This window comes from Diplotaxodon limnothrissa, linkage group LG4, assembly GCF_057381915.1.
Source record: "Diplotaxodon limnothrissa isolate DT_005_m linkage group LG4, D_limnothrissa_male_GT1.1, whole genome shotgun sequence".
Taxonomy (NCBI): Eukaryota; Metazoa; Chordata; class Actinopteri; order Cichliformes; family Cichlidae; genus Diplotaxodon; species Diplotaxodon limnothrissa.
The window spans coordinates 11,037,280-11,056,113 of NC_140599.1; the positions used below are offsets into that span (position 1 = coordinate 11,037,280).

The following is an 18,834-nucleotide window of genomic DNA, read 5'->3' on the forward strand; positions in this document are numbered from 1 at the left end:
GTGCAAGGCACCCTTTCTGACTTCATTCTTTCCCAAATACGACCCAGCTCTTCCCTGATGTCCATTTTTGGGACAGAGGGTTTATGTGCTGCTGTTCTGTGTCTGGGATCCTGTGACAAACATTCGTAGAAATTTGATCCTCTTAGACTGGGACGGACATCTTATATAATACAGAACTAAACTAAGGACTAGTATTTTGTGCAAACAGTTGACTAGTAATTACTCGTTCATGTCAGGTGGGTGGTAATTACTACAAGTCACTGCAGTGAAAGCACAGATGCCCAACAATGATTATTGGCAGTAATTATTAAATTGTATCTTTTGGGCCAATTAATTGAAGTGAAATAATTTGCGATGGCACACTGGTATACTACTATGGCACAGTAGTTGAAAACCACCGGTCTATGGAGCTTGAAAAGAAAAGTGCCTGGACTCATTCTTAAATGTACAAAAGAGTTGTATGATAATAGTTAAAACTTTATTCATTCACAAAAAGGTTTATCCATAAAATAGAGCAACATTTGCATGTTTACATCTGGAAGGGTAAAAACAATAAAAGCCCAAAGAAATCGACAACACTGCTAACTGAAGTGTTAGAAATACAAACAGACACGATTACAATCAATAAGAAAAATGTGTTGTCAGGGTAGCAAAGAAGATATGTGGCACACTATTGTTTACATTCATACAGAGCTCCAATAGGGACACTCGTGGGAAGTCTTCAGTAGCAGGTCAAAGTGCAAACCTTCAGAGGTGGAAAAAGTACCTTTGAGTACCAATCTAAGTAGTACAATAAATAACAGCAGTCTTTCAGTGCAAAACTACACAAACACAGATATCATTGCAAACCTTCAGTGGTCGGTAGCTGTGCTTTAAACCAGCTCTTGAACACGACAACTCACAATCAGATTTTCTAAGCAAAACACTTCAAAGTATCCTGTAGCGCAGCAGCAGGAATATAAAATCTGAAGCACACAATCTGAAGCAAGTTACCATCCTGTACACCTGCATTTCCACAGCATCCAGCTACACAACCTCATGAAGGAACTAACATTTAACAGTTTATGAAAGTAGGGAGGCAGAATGGGACTAACAACAGTAGAAATGCACTAAGAAAATCCTTTGGGAGCTGATGGTTGGGGAGTGGGTTCTCAGGGGTGATCCGATGGGGTCCACGGATCCTTGACTGGATTAAAAACTTGGAAGTTTGGAGGCTGGGTCAACACCTCGGGTTATTTATCATGCTGCTCATGAGTATTTTTTCCATGTAGTCTGTTACAATGAGGGAGCATGCTCAGTCTGCAACAGTGTTTCCCAGCACAACGCTGCTGAGATGAGTGATTCACTTCATCCGTCACTGGTTTAAATGCTGTGGCTAACAATGCAAAATATTTTCCAAGTTAACAAAAATTAAACAGATTTGTTTAGAATATAAGCAAATTGATTTTCATTCTAACTGATCCAGTCCAACTTTATTTGGGGCCATTGACGTGCGTGTGTGTGTGTGTGTGTGTGTGTGTGTGTGTGTGTGTGTAAAACTCTGTAAAAGTGTGTGAAAAACAACTAAATAACCAAAACGATTAAGAATAAAAGACAAGAAAGTCAAGCATCATTTGTTGCCTCAGCGCAAAAATCTGGTGAATTATTAAATAAAATACAGTTCCTGGAATTATCCTGGAAAAACTATTAATTTGAATCCTTTAGAAGAAAATGCCGTCACTCAGCGTTAACAGAGGGGTGGATGTTTTTTAGAATTATTCAAAAAAGAGATCTTTGGCCCTTGAAGGCGTCCTTCTGGGCTGCCAAACGGATGGTCAACAGCTTCTGAGGCAACATGTGGTCAGTCTATGGGCGTGTGTATGTGGGCACACTATGTCTGGGCAAGCTGCAGCTCCTCCAGCCCATGTTTGCCCAGATGATATCTGGCCAAGTCCTTCCTTGTCACCAGTCCAATCACCTGCAGGAGGTGACAAACCAAAGAAAAAAAAAATAAAACTAATCAGGACAATCATCATAGCAAAATAAATGTGAAGTATGTGGGGAAATACAACCAAACAAAAATCCTTTACACTGAAACATAAACACACCGTCTTACCCTGTTCACATCATCTGCCACCACCAGGTGTCTCAGTCCCAGGGCTCTGAACAGCTTAAACACACGGGGGAGTGATGTATCCTGCAGACAGAACGATTTGTTAAAGTTTGACTCAGGGCTGCTCAATTAATCGAATTTTAATCGAAATTACGATCTGGGCTTTCAACGATCATTAAAAATGACTGAGCCGATTATTAGCACCTCCCTCGTGCTTTACTCTCGCGCTGCTCCGTGTGGCAAATCGAGCGCACCTCTCGTTTCGAACACGCATCGCAACAATTAAGAGGACCCGAGGGAAGCTCGGAAAGCTAAGCAGAAGTTATTTGGAGAGGAGAGGATATTTTTGCATCCCAGCCACAAGTGCCTCATCAGAAATAGTCTTCAGCACTGGTGGAAATGTTGTCAAGTGCCTGCGTGCATCCCTGAAGCCTGATCATGTCAATAAGCTGGCGTTTTTGGCTAAAAACCTTTGAGAGGTTGCAGGAACCATGTTTTGTTGAGCCGTTTTGAGATTGTATGGGACTTGGGCCTACTAGTTTTTATTTATTTCTTATAAAAGTTACTACTTTTAGTAAGTTAGTGTCCCTATTTTAAATTTGGTTCAATTTCTTATTTATGTACTTTATCTTTTAGCTATATCTGTTCTTAGTAACTTTGTTCTTATATTCCCTTTTATTGTTGTATAATTAGTGCCCTTAACCTAATGACATATGTGGTACTTTGTTAATAGTCTTTTATTTATTGTCTTAATTTTCTTGTTTTTATTGTAAAGCACTTTGGTGTACCACTGGTCTTTTAAATGTGCTATACAAATAAAGTTGTATTGTACTTTCAATGTTTTATTTTATTTGTGTTCAAGCAGCAACTTTAGTTGACATACCTCAGTGTCAGTTTGATACAATTGTGCATTGTGTGGCTACACAGCTTGCCTTGATGTTTGGTTATTTGTATGCATAAATATTATGCAGTATTTTGGAGTTCACTAAACATAGATGTTTACATTTTTCATTTATTTTTTATATTGCAAACATTTGCACCGTTATCAGTATTTGCACACTATTTTATATTATTTGTTTTGACAATCTTTAAAGCCATTATTCAATACATTGTTATTGTTAAATAAATATCGTCAAATAATCGAGATCTCAATTTCAGTGAAAATAATCGTGATGATCATTTTTGCCATAATCGAGCAGCCCTAGTTTGACTTCATTCAAACAAAACATCAAAAACCATCCTGAAAAGCATTTTAATGAAAGAATGAAAAGAAAACTGTAAACCCACAAATTTAACATTTTGCAGCAGCAGTCTCAACTTACAAGTCTAATCAAATTTGTTGGTGCTTGCACAACTGCAGTTACTGCATCTGTTACCTGTGGTACAGTGTAAGGTGTTGGATTCATAAACTCAGTGAGGTCCATCATGCATTCTCTCTCGTCCTGGGAGACATGGATGCTTTGGATTGGGGGAAAGCGGGGGTAGGCGTCCCTGAAGTCTTTCAGCTGGAGCTTCCTCTGAGACAGCCGGGACCGGGCCAACTCCACAAACACCTGGCAGGAAAGAAGATGGTGCAAACTGGCCTAACTGCAATCAGGTTTTACAGGCTCTCGTATCAGATCTCAGATCAGCTGTTACCTTGTGTTTGAGAAGAACAATCAGCTGAGAGCGCAGGATGAGACCGCAGAGTTTTGCTGGCTGAGTGAAGAGGAAGGTGTTAATAATCTCTTACACTGCAGGGCAACATGTCTCACATTTTTCTCCTGCGTCAACTCCAATCTGCTCTTAAAGTAGCTTATGTACTTTGCTAAAGTGGTGCCAAAAATTGACACAAAGAGACACAAAAACAACGCTTTCCACAGATTTGACTACAAACACCTTAACACGACCTTTTGTTAAGAAACAAAACCAACTACTTAGCAGCGAGCAACCCTTTAACACCTCAAACACAAACTTTCAACAGAAAAACAAACAAACATTCAAACAGTTACCTCATCACTATCCAAAACCTGCACGACAACAGGGAAGCCATTGTGATTTGTTGATGTGTTGCTAAGGACGTCCACGATTGTTCCCACCTTCTCTATCCTGTTGAAGCAGGTGACTGGAGAACTCATCACCTCTCTGGACAGCGAGGAGGACAATGGTGATAAGAAGGTAAACAACAAGAGTGCAAGTACTGATTATAAAATAAAAGAAACAGTGAGAAAAACAAACACAAGTTCATCCATCCATCCTACCTGGCAGTCAGCCAGTGGGAGGTGGCAGGAGCCTCCCAGTGCAGGAAGGGAACACTCTGCAACTTGATGTGAATGTCGTATAAACCCTAAAGCAGGAAAATAAGAGTGGTTAGAGATGCTGTCTGTGCCTTACTTTCCTATCATAAACTGTACACAGTAGATCCAACTGCAATTTCACCAGCAAGGACAACATCCTCAATTCAATCCGCAAGGTTTCTTGAAAGGTTACAGTGGTTGGATTCTACTCTCTAAGCCTGAGACTGAGGTTTTGTGGAAGGCCTCAGTGAGGACTTCCAGGCCGACCAAACCCCCGGGTACAAATGAGTCGTGTAAGAACTGAGAAAAGCGGGGGGAGGGTTGGGCACGAAAATGAGAACAAAAAGCCTACAGTGCAGGAAGCCAATGTATAGGTATGGAACCAGAAGGTAAGTGTGAGGCGTGGTCGTGACGTTCAGATAAATCTCCAATTATTCCAGCAGGTTAGGACAAAGTGTCTGCTGTCAGACAAACAAAAACTTTATTTTTTATCTCCTCTCAACAGAAAAGGAAAATATAGGTTTACAAAAGACTAATGTATTAAATGAAATTGAAATTTACGCTAAATGCATTTACTAAGCACTTGCATTCAGATAAAATACAGTAGCATTTATTATGCTGGGATCTGATCACCCTACACTGGACTAACTTCAGCAGTGTGGAGTGAGGAGTAGGTTGTGTCTGTGACTTCACTCACCTCCTGAAAGTAGTCTCCCACTATTTTGGCAATCATGAGAACGAGCATTATGGGAAGGCCGTATGTGACGTTTCCAGTTGCCTCCACCATGATGACAGTCAAACTGAGAGTCATTCTTACAATGCCACCTGCAGAGAGGAGGAAGTATGCAGCACATTGTAGAACAAATTTAAATATTTACAACAATATACATAAAATTACAAAAATTTTTTTTTAAAGTGACAGTTACTCACCTAACTGTGCTGCAGCTCCAATCAAAGCATATTTACCAGGATCAGCCCAAATCTATGAAAATACATGGAGCAAAGTCTTTAACACATGTTAATTGGCATATTAGCTTAATGTAACAATAATCTAGACAAATTAATAAAAATATGCATTTAACATGTTTCAGATAACACCTATTTCCCTATCCCATATTTTTAATAACACAATAATGCTAGCAAGTTTAGTAGGAAGGTTTGTGAAGTAATTAAAAGTTCTCTTTTTTTTTTAAAATAAAGACTATTTTCTTCCACTGCTTTGCTAATACTGTCCATGATACCGGTCATGTTAACTTGTTGGGTCAGCTCCATTAAATTTAGCTAGTTTTCAAAATGGGAACTAAAACAAATGTCACTGTGAGGAGCACCAACCGGGCTAGTGGGAGTGAAAGAGGCAAGCAGTATCCCACACAGCCTCCCCCAAGCTGCTCCTATTAGAAGAGACGGGATGAAGACACCAGCAGACACTGCCAGGCCGTATGTCCAACACGCCAGGAAGAAATAGGTCAGAGTAAACAAACCCAGTGTCATAGGGTTGTAACTTCCTTTAAAACACAAACAAAGAAAGTAATTAGTGAGAGTATAATGGTTTAAACAAAGTCACTACAATAGTGCACCATCTTACCCGGCTGATAGTGGAAGAGACTACGAACGCTTCTCTCAGGAGTGTTAAAAAATGCTGTAGCCATGGAATTATACTCGCCATCTGCACAAAACAACTAAACAGAGACAGAAAAATGATGCATGGCACAAAATACTCAAGAGCCACAAAATGAAGGGCTTAAGACAGAAACAGAAAAACTGCTTATCACGTCTGATTTTATTAGGAATCGGATGCCCACAGTGCCTAAATACAAACATGATGTCACAATTTTGCTACCCAATCAGAAGTGAAAAAAAAAAAATCTATAAAAGCATAAACTATTATAACATTTAAATCTGGTATTGCTTCCATCATCTGAGCTTCTAATCTACAGCTAGTCTCAGTCACAGTGCACTGAACCAAAACTGTTCCCGGACATTCTGTTTTCTAATTAGCAGCAAACATGGGAATGATTGAATATAAAAGAGACATCTGAATGTCTCAACCAATTTTCATGGTAATACATAAATTCTTAAAATGTTGCACTCTATGAGAGAAACATCCTGCATCCCCTTAGATCTCTTTAAAGTACCGTTTTTACGCCATGCTGGTAAACTTTATTGAAATGAAACTTTACTGTGAGGTTAAAAAGTAGGAAGTGCCAAGGATCATTATGAGCAGGGTCCTCTACAAATCTGCACGTGCTGGTCTTAATTTGCTTTGTCACACATTTCACCATCTCCCCGTCCATCTTAAAACTAATCCTGCCCGGCTCTGCTGTAACACTGTGACCCATATTTAGCGTTATTATGCATCATCATCTAAATCGAAAAAAGCAGCGAGAGAGTGTTTTCAGTCAAGTGGAAACGAATGTGGGTGTACCTGCAGTGAGTACTCCTCATTGCGCTCGGGCCCCAGAGGCTGACAGTCGTTGGAAAAATAAATCATGGTGAATGACACTGCTGCGGTCACAGCAGCCACCAACAAGGCCTCCATCACTTGCAAACATGGGCGATGCACATACCTAACACACAGACACATTAAATTTAGACATTTTCATGTACAACGCCACGCCCTAATCTGCTCTGCGCTAAAATGCTGACACATTGCTGATCTCTCAGTTTGGACTTTCCCAAATAAAAAAAGCAGCTCTTAGTCCAATAAAAACAGGTGAGAGGGAAACAAAGCTTCTTTGACTTTGTGTCTCTTCAGGCCATGTGACTGGAAATGTCGAGTGTAATTACTGCTCAGAAATGTGACAGAAATACAGACTTCCTTAGACTCAGACCAGAGGAGTTATTTTTAGAAACAAGACCGTCCAGCCAGGCAAATATTTTATTTTCAAGTTTATCTTTAAAGAAATATTAAAGATAAACTTTGTTTTGTTTTCAGACTGCTTCAATTAAGTCTTTCTTTTTTTGGTTGTTTTTTTAAAAGGATCCATTAGGCTTATTTGGAGGGTTAAGAGTTGCATATCAAAATTTTCCTCATTTATCTTATACTGGGCCTGTGCAGCACCTCAGTGCACTCACAGCCTCGAAACAAGCCATTAAGCAGTTTTAGCTCCTCACCACAAGTCATCTCTCGTCTTACTGGTTACTCTCGCACACAGAAGGAACAGCAGGTAAGTCGGGTTTCTGCGCTTACAGACAGAGCCGTGTGACTGACGTGACCAAATCGGGCATGCCTCCTCTCTCCCTTTCTCTTAATACAGACTTTCCACCGTGGAAAGAGTATAAAAATTGCAGATATGAAATCAAATCCTCAGACCACCTGTTTCCCCATTTCCTGTCAATTAATATTGTAAATAAACTGACACTCATTTATTAAAAATCTGGTGTCATGACAGTTGGATTTAATGTTTTGATTATGATTGAGAATGAATAAGCATTAGCAAACTACACACAGTGTGTATTATATTAAGATCTGAGTACATTTATATCAGCCAGCTCCAGAGCAGGAAGCCAGGAACACTTCTCAGTACGAGTCGTCTCCCACATTAGTCAGCCTCCCGGTGATCGTACCTGTTCTTATACTGAGGCTATTTTTACACATGTCAATCACAAACTTCCGAGAATCCATTTTAAGTCTTCTCTTAAAAAACCTCATCTCGCACCCCACCCAGTCTGTGTCAACCAACAACATTTTCAAGCTCTCCATGTGATGTTTTTGTTGGCACAATGCACACACATGCTCTTCTTTATTCACAACCTTTGCTGAAATATTTCCTTTCTGAGTTAATGACAGTTTGGTTTGCATTTGCTTGAGTCCTATCTAAACTTTACCTGATCCTGAAGATAGTCAGCCAGTAGTTGAGTGAATTAAAGAGCGCTCCCAACAACCCACCTGCACAGGACAGGAACGGAAACAAATTAATGAAATGAATAAACAGGAGCGATAGTGTAAGTGAAATAGAACAGTGGTATTGTCATCAGTCTGAGAAACATTTAGAAGTGACACCCACTGGGTGCAGGACTGATGATCGATTTGCAATATGCAACTCTCAGGAAAATAAGAAGAAAAGAAAAATATTGATCAAAGAAACTGGAAAGGTTGGATGCAAATGAGTGTGACTGATGAGTTGATGCGGAACTGGCAAAGAATTAGACGATGATTCTCATTCCTATTCAGTGTTTGGGGTCTCTGATTATGCAGTGAACTATTCCCGAGCAGCTCATGTTATGTGTTGGGGGGCACTGTGCTTCTAGGGAAGATTAGTGGCAGGAAATGCCACCTCTAGGCATCATTGGTTTTAGGTTGTAGCTGATAGTGTATACCAAAATGGACCACATGAAGAATTGTGCATATTTGTAGAAATTAAAAACAAAACAAAAAAACTTTACCTAAAGCTCCCATACACATGAACAAAGGAATCTCGTAGTAGTAATAGGCCACACTCTGAAAAGAGACAAAAGTCGGTGCTTTTACATTGACCACAAAAATTAATTAACCTCAAAAAGCACACTGTTTATGTTTAATGTAAGTCTCTTACATCACTTTCAAAGCGTCCAAAGTTAATGAGACCTGGATTGGAAAGGTCTCCTGGTTTGCCATGATAGATACTGAGGAAGAAGTTCAGTGTGAAGGTGGAGATCATGGAGGCAAAGAACTGCAGAGGAGGAGAGCAAGCATTTAGGAGATGTAGGAAATACTAAAACTTATCCACTTGTGTTTTAATCAATCTTTTAGCCAACTTTTTAATTTTGTTGTTTAAGCGACAATGACAGTAAAGATATTCAGTTCAATTTATTAGACTTCTGGATGAAATGCTGTTGATTCAACATATTGTGCTCACTAATAGGGGTTAATGCTCATTTCATGACTTACTATCCTCCATGTGAGCATCTGGTTCCAGAAAGAAGCTCCCTCCTCTAGAGAGAACAAAACTCCGCCTGTCGACCACAGAAAGAGAGTTTAGAAACCAGAATAGCATTACATTTTTATATATTCATTTTGTTTGTTTTTTCCTTCAGACTGAAAAAGTGACTTGGAGAAGTGACAAAACACACTTGTGTGCAGACCAAAACAACCACACAGAGACCCTTCGGAGGAGGTAGTGTCAGTTTGTTTATGGTGTGAACATGATCCAAGCCAACTACCAGGTGTATGTTAAAGTTTGAGCTTAAAAATGTCCCGTTGCCCTGTGTGCTTTGTATTCTCAACACAAGAAGGTGCTATAGATGTGCAAACGTCTGTACGGGTTAACAGCTAGCTGTTAAGTAAACATAAATTACTGGTTTTCTCACACAGCACCTTCTTCTTGTATTTAATTTTTATTAACCCTATTATTATTTTATTAACACATCTGGCAAATGAGTGGACTGAACATTCTCATGTGGTTTCCAGTGACACATTTCAGTTCACTTGGATTTTTCTGTGTGAAAACAAACCAAACCACAGGGTTAATCTACAAATTTTTACTCAGCTGATTCGGACCAGAGTAAACAAACTACAGGTGTGATAACACCCTTAAACTAATCCAGAGTTAGCAAGCGTGATCACAGCAGCACTCTTCACACGATAACCTGATCAACATGCACAAGGCAGCTTTATAATCACAGCAGGCAGTTATCAACAGACTAATAAGAGTATGTCAGAGGGTTTCTGTAGATCCCAGTGCATCAAATTTAAGACTTCTAAAGATCTTATTATGCAAACTATTATTTTTTGTTTGCTTTTAGTGTGGGCATATATAATCATACTGTTGTAGAGCTTAAAGCAGCTAAACTTCACACACAGCAAAAGCAGATTATGTGTTTTTACCAACTGGTGCCCCAAAAGCAGCAGAAACTCCAGCAGCAGCTCCAGCAGAAACAAAGTCCCTCTTTTCTGTGTCTCTCCGGAAGTATTCAAACATCTACACAAACACACATATATTTCATATTATTAACCACTCCTATTGTCAAACACACACAAACTTAGTATATTATGATATATGGAGTTTGTCACAATGTCAATCGATGTGACACACTAAATATATACTGTGACCCACAAGCATGTTAGTGTTCAGGATCTCAACACACGCTTACCTTGAAGTCCCGTTTTAAGGAGGTGCTTCTGCCCTGTGAGACTCCCGCAGCTACAACACCACCAGAGTGAATCATGGGACCTTCCTGACGATCGTGGGCAAACAAGAGGACAGCTTTAAAAGCTTTTTTAAAAATGTGTTTCAAATACAGTTTGAGTGTATGTTTACAAAAAGATGAAGGATTTTAATATAGTTTACCTTTCCAACAGCAAGACCGCCAGCTACTGAACATATAACGCCAATCACTTTCACCACCAGCGTCTACAAAGAACAACGGGACATAAAGATGTAAAGGTGGATCTAGTGTAGCCATTATTCTAAGTTACTGGTATTTTACGTGGCCGTACCTTGAGCCGTACCACCCTGGGAATCTTGACTCCATTTAGGTAACATTTTATCTGAGGAATACCACTTCCAGCTGCTATTGGCTACAAGAGAAAGAACAGGAAAAGATACATGTGAAGACTCGTGGTACACACAGTGCCTCATCACATGCTAGTAAACCGCACTGTCACAAAAACAGAAACACATTTAGCTTAAATTATCAGTATTTCAAAGAAGGACTCAGACATTGACAGACGTGCTATTACTAACCAAAAATCTTCACTTCCACAACGATTTGAATAGTTTGTAGCTAAGGAATATGTAATAGAGCAACAAAAAAGGGGAAAAAAAGCAAAAGCTTTTATGTCACACTTCTCCAAAACCCATTCTTGCACTTGAGGAATGTTATTATTAAACCACACAAATGGGGAAGAAGTGGTTCCAATTCAAAATTTAGGCTAATCAGAAAAGGTCAAGAATATTTTTGCTTTCTGTCTTACCTCAAAAAACGCAACCATGATGCCCCCCACCAGGACGAAGGCACAGTTGAGAACGGCCCAGAGGATGAGAGAAATAGACAGCCCACCCACCTCTGTAAACTTTTCAATGTCTGTGAAGGCTCAGAGTCAAGGAAGTGTCCTTTTTTTCCTGAAATCACTTGAGTGATTTGGAGAAAAATTAAAGTTCCTTAAGCCTTGCATATTTACGTGGTACTAAAAAATAGGACTAAAAAGCTGTACACGTCTAAAGGATACTCTCTTTAATAACTTGATATTTGTACCCAGCCAGTTTCTCCACCATAATGTCTATAAAACAGGCGATGAGACCCGTTAGAATGCCAATCAGACCGCAGATTACCCAACGACTGATCTCCAGACAGCGGAAACCCTAAAAACACAAGATGAGAAGACAAGAAGTGATGCAGGATAAAGCAGCCAGACACAAGACTCGAGACAGAAAGAAAATAATGGAGTTCATACAGAGCCCAGGCAAACTACCATTTCTGCAAAAGATTCCTGCACCACTCACCATGGGACTCATTCTTCTCTCCTCTTCAAGAAAGAGCTGGTTTTCAATGTTGTCATAATCCAGACTCTACAATGAAACAGACAGATGAATACATTTCATTTAATCAAATACATCTGTAAAAAAAAAACAACACCCACACAAAAGCTCTTCCTGCTAGGTTCAATTGTATAATCTATTTAAAGAAACTGACATCCAAAAATCTGACCAATTTTTGTGTGCATTTTTTAGATGTATATACAAAATTTCAAAGACAATACAAAGCATATCTCCTGAAGTACTGACAGTTCCACTTTGCTTAAGAACATTACAAACAGTTGCATCTTTATAGCTGGCTCAGTCTTTAGTTTCTTCCTTAAGATGGCAAAAAAGGACATTTTCACTTCTTGTGAAAACATCAAAGTAACCAAGTGTAATCCAGCTTATTCAAGACTTATCAGAAACACAGGATTCTGATTGGTTAACAGCAGTTTTACCTCATATTTAAGTGACAGCAGCTTCTCGTTGTGTGGGATCTCTTTCGGTCGGCCCCTAATAGGGTCCTGCAGGGGGCGAGGAAAAAAAAGCATTAACGCATCACCTCTGACCTCAGTTATGTGGCTGGAAACTATTTTACTGCCATTAAAACATTTTACATACAGCAGCAGGGAGTGGAACAATGAATCACAAGCATCAGATGCATTTTTTCTTACTCAGAAGAAAATTAGGGGACAGGTTTGACAATCAAAAGTTTTCTTAACAACTCAATCCCAGCCAGTTTCTCCAGAAAGTCTACATCATAGCTGTAACCACAAACCCCTCTGAAACACTACAGTGTAACCTACGCCATAACCACACATGTACTTCTCTAGAAATGAAGCTACAATAATAATTGTAGCATCAATCATAATCTTAGCATCAATACAAGGAATCACAGATGACAGTAAATTCCTGGTGGATGAATTGCTGATGAATTGTAAAACGCGCAATGGCAGTGCCTTTGTTTTCATATGCACATGGCGGAAAAAGCGTGCCGGCGACAGAGAGTGAGAAGGGCGAAAGCGGATTGTTGAATGAAACGGATGAACCAGAATTGCTTTATAAAAATGCTGCAATTTCAGTGGTGATGAACTGGTTTAGCTTTCGTCCATCAGATACACAACAAAGCACTAATTTTGGTAGAGCATGCTAGCGGACCTTCGTTATTACCGCGTTTTTTGGAAAATACGGCACACTTAAAATCAATTCTTCGATTTTTCTGAAAATCGACAGTGCCCCTTATAATCCCGTGTGCCTTATGTATGAATTCTGGTTGTGTTTACTGACCTCGAAATGATTTTATGTACACGGCGCTCAAAAATCTGTCAAATGTTTTAGTACGACTTTGCTAAGCTACAAACCCGCACCGCTTGATGGATTGTCGGAGCATTACGGCTATCGTAGGCAGGAGCCTCGCGGAGTGATACGTACTGTGCTTCAGCATAGTATTACAGTATTGTGTGTGTATAACCTCTTTTTAAGTTTTGTGGATATTATACACGGTTATGCTGAGGATATGTCGGCCAATTTCCACTGGAAATGCCATCAGGCAGCCTTCACACCTCCAACGGCCCCAACAATAGAGGCACTTTGGACACTAATTCCCCCACCTCTCCCCCCTCCATAGAGCCATCACCACCTTCAAACTGTTCACCTACAACACCCCCCTCCTCACCCCACACAAAAGAGGATTTCACACCACCTCCTCCCACCACAACTCTTCATATTCATGAAGCAGATGTGAGGAAGCAGTTTAAGAGTCTGAATGCTCGAAAAGCTCCAGGCCCAGACGGTGTGTCTCCTGCCACCCTCAGACACTGTGCAAACGAGCTGGCCCCAGTGTTTTCTGGCATTTTCAACTCCTCACTGCAGGCATGTCATGTGCCTGCCTGCTTCAAGTCCTCTACCATAATCCCTGTCCCCAAGAAACCTAGGATCACTGGACTAAATGACTACAGACCCGTGGCTCTGACATCTGTGGTCATGAAGTCATTTGAGCACCTAGTTCTCTCCCATCTCAAGACCCTCACGGCCCCCCTCCTGGACCCCCTGCAGTTTGCATACAGAGCCAACAGGTCTGTAGATGACGCCATCAACATGGCCCTACACTTCATCCTGCAGCATCTGGACTCCCCAGGAACCTACGCCAGGATCCTGTTTGTGGACTTCAGCTCTGCCTTCAACACCATCCTTCCAGACCATCTCCGAGGCAAGCTTTCCCAGATGAATGTGCCTGATCCCATCTGCCGGTGGATCACTGACTTCCTGACGGACAGGAAGCAGCATGTGAGGCTGGGAAAGAATGTCTCGGACTCTCGGACCATCAGCACCGGCTCCCCTCAGGGCTGTGTTCTTTCTCCTCTGCTCTTCTCCCTGTACACCAACTGCTGCACCTCCACCCACCAGTCTGTCAAGCTAATCAAGTTTGCAGATGACACCACCGTTATTGGGCTCATCTCGGACGGGGATGAGTCTGACAGGAGGGAGGTTGAACGTCTGGTGTCCTGGTGCAGCCACAACAACCTGGTGCTGAATGCCCAGAAGACAGTGGAGATTATTGTGGACTTCAGGAAGCACACAGCTCCACTCCCCCCCATCATCCTGACTGACACCCCCATCACCTCTGTGGACTCATTCCGCTTCCTGGGTACCACCATCACCCAGGACCTGAAGTGGGAGCCCACCATCACCTCCGTCATCAAGAAAGCCCAGCAGAGGATGTACTTCCTGAGGCAGCTGAAGAAATTCAACCTGCCAACACGGACGATGATGCAATTCTACACTGCAATCATCGAGTCCATCCTCACCTCCTCCATCACCGTGTGGTACGCTGGAGCCACTATCAGGGACAAACAGAGACTGCAGCGTGTTGTGCGCTCTGCTGAGAAGGTGATTGGCTGCAGACTCCCATCTCTGCAGGACCTGTACACCTCCAGGACACTGGGGCGTGCAGCTCGGATCTCAGCTGACCCTTCTCACCCTGGACACAGTCTGTTTGACCTGCTCCCCTCAGGCAGGAGGCTCCGGTCCATTCGCACCAGAACCTCTCGCCATAAGAACAGTTTCTTCCCCTCTGCTGTTGGACACATGAACAATAAACGTACGACTGTTCCCACCACTAACACATGACCCTACGCTGTGTTCACTGCATCATTCCATGTTTGGCACTGATCACCACCTGCACTCATGTATATATCTTTCTACGTAGCACTTTTAATTCTTATTCTTACTTTTATTTTTTCATGTCTATTTAAGCGCAATTTATGACAGTATGTTTGCACTGAAGCACCGCAGCAATTTCCTAATGTTGTAAACCTGCTCAACATTTGGCAATAAAACCCTTTCTGATTCTGATTCTGATTCTTTTGGTTAAACTTTCAGCAAGGAATTTGCATTTGCACTGTTAAATTTTTATATAACTTTAATGCACATAAAAAACAGCTGCTCGTTTAATTGAAAATACCTTGATTTTTTTTTTTTTTGCACAAATAAAGTTGTGGAGTTGTAAAGTATCTTGTCTAGTGTCAATTATATCGTCAGTTATATCGTTATCGCAAATTTTCAAATCTATATCGAGATAAATATTTTTGGTCATATCGCCATGCTCTAACCTGGATGATTGAGAACCTACACAGATGGGTTTTTTTTGGATATTCAGTGACCTCCACTGTCACTCCCTTCCCTATTCCAGCCCACTTGTTAGCTAATCAAACTCAGCAAATGCATACATCATCCGCTTCCCGCAGCGAGACGACAGGATCTTGTGAGGCTACACAAGAGCACATCTGCGATGTGTGAAAACCCCTCTCCCTGTCCAAATATAAACACGTAGGCAGACGGACACATTTGCAGCACCATAAATTACGCTTTAGCTTGCCATCCATCTGTGCAGCATGCAACTAAGTAAAGAAATTACTTTCACAGAGCCACAAACAAGCTGGAAATAACATTTTGTTTATCATACTCAAGCAAATCACAAGCCTGAAATCATATTCCAGCCAGTCAGCCAATGAAAACACAACTGAATCAGATGGTTTGTGTGAAGAAGCAGAACAGATGGGACATCCTGTCGTGCTAACAGAGGCTCAAGTATCAGTATGTGGTCCTGTGTGTCAGAGTGTATGTATGAGGATTTCTTGTCCTGGTTTAAGTATCCTAAGCCTGCAAAGAAGTAGTTAAGTAAAATGTAATGAATGAATGTAATGAACATATATTCAAATGCATGGACTTGATCAATTTGCTATTTGCAGTGCCTCACAGTGGAAACCAGCAGACAGTTTCCAATCACGTGCCCCTAGTGAGTCAAGCATCACTGGACTATTCTGGCTGGTGAGCGACTAATTTCTGTGTAGGTTTTCCCAAATCATTCAGAGGGAAGCAGCTCAGTCTCAACCTTCAACTTTATCTCAGTCAAGGCATTGGCACAGTAAACAAATATGAGCATGTGGCTGAATTGCATTAGTCACAACTGCAGTGATTTGCTGGGGAATGCTGGGAAAGATTATCGTGGTCTAAGAGGCTAAAACAAGAACTGCTAATAAAGGGAAATAGAAGAGAAAAAGACAAAGAGAGAGCGGAGATGTTGGGAGCTCAAACTTTACCTCTTCTGATGTTATATCATCTTCCAAATCCACCGTGCTGAATCTGCCTATCCGAAATACACTGCCTGATCCGGACAGCTAAAGACATCACAGACAACAACATAAATATATGAGTATGGCCATGTGTAGGACTTTTCAGGATGATATGTTACATTGTTAACTGCTGGTATCCATTTAAGAAACTAACACAAGAGTCTTCTCCCCTCTCCTTGGAGACTAAAGTCTATTTTTGGACATCTTTTGATGTTGGACTCATATGAAATTATACATGTCGGGTAAGATTTTTAAGAGTAAGAAGCTCTCTATTGCTCCCTTTATTGAAGAAATATTCGACTTCAAAACAAACAAAAAATCTACAACAGAAAATGCACACAAAAAGCATGTTCTTTTCCATACCTGTACATTTTCTGATGCAAATGAGAAAACATCCATTTTTGGATGCGCATATTTGGAAGGGGATTAACGTGAGACTCTACTTTCATGTTGGCTAATGCCACACAGGCAGAAACGGTAACAGTAAAAAAGGAAGTTGGATTTTCCAGAATATTTCAGTATTACTCTGACAGGCAGACGTCTGCAGGTCTTGTAACTGGATCGTGCTGGGATAATCACACTTCCCAAAGCAGTCACATTACAGTTTACCTGTAGCCCAGGTAATCCAATTTGTCCCAGGATGTTTTCCAGCGTCAAACAGGTTAGGAAATAATGGAAGTAACGGCGAATGACTAGCAATAATCTGATTATTTTCCAGGAGGACTGAAACAAATTATGAGCATCATGTACTTTATTTGAATAGGCCTAATTCTATTACTTTCGCCCTCTAAACCCAGTCACAAACAAAACTTGTGGTTGCATTTACCATCCAGAATTGCAAACCAAAACACACTCTGCATGTTTGGTGGTTTTCTCTTGTTTTGATGTGTACTCGCCGTCTTCGTGAATTCTTGCACACTTCCATCCTCAATTCATTTGACTTTATGCTCAAATGCACTCTGGGTCAAGTCATGTTGCTGCTATATGAGTAACAGTCACCAGACATCAACAACACCTCAGTAAAAACTGTGTGCGCGGCCGTGCATTAAAATGATTAAAAGCATTCATAGCCCATGCAGTATTTATAAACATGAGTCAACATAAGCCTAGGATAGCTAATAAAACATGACACAGCATCTTCTTTGGGAAGCAGCGGAGGTAATAGCTGTTAAGGTAAATTAGCCACCATGCTAACCTGTCTGGAAGGTTTCGGTATCTCAGAGCCGTTGAGTAACGGTGTGCCCTCCCCGGTCAAACCGGAGTCGTCGCCCCGGCTGGACCACGACACTTTCTTGGTGATGTTAGCCATGGTGGCTCCCCGCTAATACGCCGAGCTGTCAATAGTTCGCTTCATTAACTTCAGCCGTCGTTGCCTAACAACTATTATTCTCTCTCAACTCCCCATGATCATTTCTGCAACTCGTGACGCTTTGTAAGGTTCGCGTGCAGGGTCAAAAACAATCCTGGGGCGCGTTGGCTGCTGGGATTTGACGTTTTTCAGTATTTCAGACTCCAGAAAGTTATGGCAAAAAATTATATTATATTATATTATATTATATTATATTATATTATATTATATTATATTATATTATATTATAAACAATAATTAGGTGACTAAAGACTGTATATGCAAGTAAACTGTATTATTTTCATCTGAACTCTAACGCAGCCAGACTTTACCATTTCAGAGGAAATGGGAGTGCCTTTAACTTGTTGCAGCTCCAAAGTTTGTTCCCTTCATTTTAAATATATATAATAATAATACTTGTTAGTTAACATGTCTACAAAGAACGTAGAGGTTATGCCTGTTATTAACACCTGTGCAGTGGTAAAGGGGTAAGATGTAAAAAATTGTTCTGAATCAAGAACCAGTTTGAGATTTTTAAATCCTGCATACCTCCAAGCATATCAGTTCCTTTTTATCAATTTTTTCTGCACTACAATTATTTCAAACTTACATGTAATGTAAATAGTTTTGATGAACCTGAAAAACTGTCACTCAAATTTTTCCACATGGAAAACAAAGGAAAATAAATAAGAAGATTTTAAAAATACATAAAGCTAAAAAGTAATTAATAAGGAATAGGGGCATAAAAGAATTGCTAATGAAACGGGTATCAGTTTGTGAAATACCATAAGCTTCATTGTTTCATTTGATTTAGCTATAAAAATGTGACTTGCACTTGCAGAGGGAAAGCACTGGATTCATGGAGAGTCATGGAGAGTGGAGAGTTTTTCTTCATAAGAACATTATTGATATTCACATAAGCTGCTAAAGTTCAGTTTGCTTGATACATTGGCTATTAGAAAAACAGGCAAGAAACAAGGTAAATAGTAATAAGTAATAATTATATGTGTAGCATGTATCATACTGTGTACAGATTTTAATTTTA

At 40.5% G+C, this 18,834-nt stretch overlaps 1 protein-coding gene across 2 annotated transcripts; it reads right to left on the reverse strand.

The window, feature by feature from the left end:
* Positions 1-511: 511 nt before the first annotated feature.
* clcn7 (Cl-/H+ antiporter 7) lies at positions 512-17,858 on the reverse strand. 2 transcript variants are annotated; one of them, XM_085352171.1, is made up of 25 exons: positions 17,637-17,858; positions 16,409-16,486; positions 12,266-12,331; positions 11,793-11,858; positions 11,519-11,651; positions 11,264-11,373; positions 10,787-10,867; positions 10,638-10,700; positions 10,441-10,524; positions 10,175-10,268; positions 9,239-9,303; positions 8,904-9,020; positions 8,755-8,809; positions 8,197-8,257; positions 6,794-6,935; positions 5,954-6,047; positions 5,701-5,873; positions 5,299-5,350; positions 5,066-5,193; positions 4,333-4,418; positions 4,084-4,216; positions 3,731-3,790; positions 3,469-3,645; positions 2,096-2,176; positions 512-1,957 (listed from the first exon to the last, which is right to left on the reverse strand). In XM_085352171.1, exons 1-25 carry the CDS (start codon positions 17,748-17,750, stop codon positions 1,871-1,873), a joined length of 2,400 nt encoding a protein of 799 aa, XP_085208297.1. In that variant the 5' UTR covers positions 17,751-17,858; the 3' UTR covers positions 512-1,870. The 2 variants fall into 2 exon arrangements, with proteins under 2 accessions (XP_085208297.1, XP_085208298.1); XM_085352172.1 differs by lacking the exon at positions 16,409-16,486.
* Between the last annotated feature and the right edge of the window lie 976 nt (positions 17,859-18,834).